This window comes from Clupea harengus, chromosome 3, assembly GCF_900700415.2.
Source record: "Clupea harengus chromosome 3, Ch_v2.0.2, whole genome shotgun sequence".
Lineage (NCBI taxonomy): Eukaryota > Metazoa > Chordata > Actinopteri > Clupeiformes > Clupeidae > Clupea > Clupea harengus.
The window spans coordinates 16,868,127-16,870,992 of record NC_045154.1 but is presented as its reverse complement, the minus strand read 5'-3'; the positions used below and the strand labels follow the sequence as shown (position 1 = coordinate 16,870,992).

Below are 2,866 nucleotides of genomic sequence, written 5' to 3'. Positions count from 1 at the left end.
CTAAGCACACCCCTTCCCTTCCTCCTGTCCTCCATTTGGTGTCTCATGTTCGTGTTCCTTCTTCATCTCTCTCTCTCTCTCTCTCTCTCTCTCTCTCTCTCTCTCTCTCTCTCTCTCTCTCTCTCTCTCTCTCGTCTCTTGTCATTATCCTGCGGGCGCGGTGTGCAAATGGAGCTGTAATGATGTTTGATTTTCCCCTTCTGCTAAAAGGTAAATGGTTCGTGAGCACGGGGAAGGACAACCTGCTGAACGCGTGGAGGACTCCATACGGCGCCAGCATATTCCAGGTACACAATCAATACAGGAGCCGTCTATACAGACAGACTGGGGGAGGGAGAGATGGGGAGGGGGGAGAAGCAGCGGGAGAGAGAGGGGGGGGTAGGAAAGAGGGAGAGATTGGAGAGGGGGATGGGGGGGAGAGATTGGAGGGGGGGAGGGGAAGCGGGAGAGAGCTGGAACCACACACCCCTCATCAGTACCTCCACACACACCCCTCATCAGTAACTCCACACACCCCTCATCAGTAACTCCACACACCCCTCATCAGTAACTCCACACACGGTAGAGCAGAACAGCCCATAATATCATTCATCAATTTCTAATAAGCAGATTCAGTTTGAACAGAGGGAGGAGGGCATGCGTGATGAAGAGGGGGTGCAATGGAGCGGGAGAAAGAGAGATGGATGGAAGGAAGGAGGGAGGGAGGAGGAGGATGGATGGATGGATGGATGAATGGAGAGAGGGAGGGAGAGGAGGAAAGATAGATAGATGGATGGAGGGAGGAAGAGGATGGATAGATGGGTGGAGGGAGGGAAAGGAGGGTGGATAAATAGATGGATGGATGGGTGGGTGGAGGGAGAGGAGGAGGAGGATGAATGGAGAGAGGGAGGGAGGGAGAGGAGGATAGATAGATAGATAGAAGGAGGGAGGGAGGGAGGGAGGGAGAGGAGGATGGATAAATAGATGGATGGATTGGCGGAGAGAGAGGAGGATGGATGGATGGAGGACAAAGGAAGTGTGTTTCCTCCCGAGCTGCAGGCTGGTAGCTGGTTGCTAAAGGACAGAGTGACCACTGTCTGACAGCAGGGTCTTTACCAGTGGAAATGGACCAGAGCGTGTTCTTAACACTGTTTGACCACTTAGTGAGACACACACACACACACACACACACACACACACACACACACACACACGGGGCGTGTGTGTGTGTGTGTGTGTGTGTGTGTGTGTGTGTGTGTGGTTGTGGGTCACGTAGCGTAAGAGTAAGTAATCACACACTAGAGCTGTGCCTGTGTATGGGAACATAATGACTAAATGCGCTGTGGTCAGTGGTGATGCTCATCATGGCTGTATTACGTGTAGGATGTGACCTTTTAGCTTGGAGCGTGGTCAGACAGTGGCTAATGCTTTCAGGAAAATTCCATCTGGAGCCTTTGACCACACACACACACACACACACACACACACACACACACACACACTGGGTTTAGGGTCCTGATAATAATGCTGTCTTTGTGTGTGTTCCCTGCAGTCCAAGGAGTCGTCCTCTGTCCTGAGCTGTGATATCTCTGCAGACGATAAGTACATCGTCACGGGCTCAGGCGATAAGAAGGCAACCGTCTACGAGGTCATCTACTGAGACTGCGTTTCCGCGGTTACGGCGCCGGAGTCAGCCAAGGAGGAGGACAGCCGGGGTGGGGGGTTTCGGAAGGAACGGCCGTCCGGCCGCAGCCACACACACACACACACACACACACACACACACACACACACACACACACACATTTGACTCTCTCACACACATACACACACACACACACAGAGGACAGCTCGTCTGCCTGCTTGTCAGACGGACAGACTGAATGACTGATCGCCTGAGGACTGCAGCTGTACTGGGCGGGTCCAGACCTGTCAAACGGACCGAGCCGGATCCCATCAGACCAGACCAGACTGTGTTGATCAGCGCTCTCTGGCCTCCCTGGACCCCCCAGTCTCCCGCCCCCACGCCCCCCACCCACCCACCCACCCACCCGCCCCCGCCTGCCTGCCCGCCTGCCTGCCCAGTCCTCCTCCTCCTCCTCCTCCTCCCCACAGCACTAAGACAAGAGAGACTGTCTGTTGGTTTCCCCCCTCTCCTTGTATATCGTTCTTATGTTGGAAAGTCGTTTCTTCACTTTATTTTGTTGTTTATGTTGAGTTTTTTTTTTTTTTAAACACTGAGAATGTTTGTGTGCGGCTGTGACGTGAAGCAGTGCTTCGCTCGCTGAGCCTCAGTGGTGGAGGTTCTGTGAAAACTGTATATAATGGAGGATTAAAGGCCTTTATAGATTTCTATTTTGGTGTCCAGTTCCACTTGTGATGGTCCATCTCCCCTCTCCCTTGGGCTTGTATATTAGATTAGGACATCTCTCTCTTCTTTTTTTTTTTCCTGAGATTCTATTCGGTTTTTTTTCTTCTCCTGCTCTCCTCCTTCTGAGGAGTTCATTCAGTCTGACCTTTCATGGGAATCTAATTTACTTTTCTTTTTTTTTGGTCTCCATTAAAAAACAATTTTGAGCTTCATCAAATTATGGAGAAATTTTTTACAAAAAAAGAAAAAGGAAAACATTTTTTTTTTTTTTGCTTCGTTCCCCCCCCCCCCTGCCATTTTGATTGGCTGAGAACGGTGGCTCATCCGGCCAATCGGAGACGACTCTCAAGATTGGCCGGTCCTCATGCCAGCCCACAGCAAAGAGGAGGGATAAGATTTTACAGACTTCTGTCTACACATACACACACACACACACACACACACACACACACACACACACACACTCTCAAATGAGATCCCTCTGCTGACTGTCTGCTGTACTTCCTGCTTTCCCGT

General features: G+C 51.2%; 1 protein-coding gene across 3 annotated transcripts in view; it reads left to right on the top strand.

Moving 5' to 3' along the window:
- tle3a (TLE family member 3, transcriptional corepressor a) overlaps positions 1-1,758 on the top strand; it is a 33,619-nt gene extending 31,861 nt beyond the window's left edge. For all 3 annotated transcript variants that reach the window (XM_031564795.2, XM_031564793.2, XM_031564794.2), the window contains exons 20-21: positions 211-287; positions 1,532-1,758. In XM_031564795.2, the coding sequence (XP_031420655.1) occupies positions 211-287; positions 1,532-1,639 (185 nt within the window). In that variant the 3' untranslated portion in view covers positions 1,640-1,758. The remainder of the gene's footprint in view (positions 1-210; positions 288-1,531) is intronic.
- Positions 1,759-2,866: the final 1,108 nt, after the last annotated feature.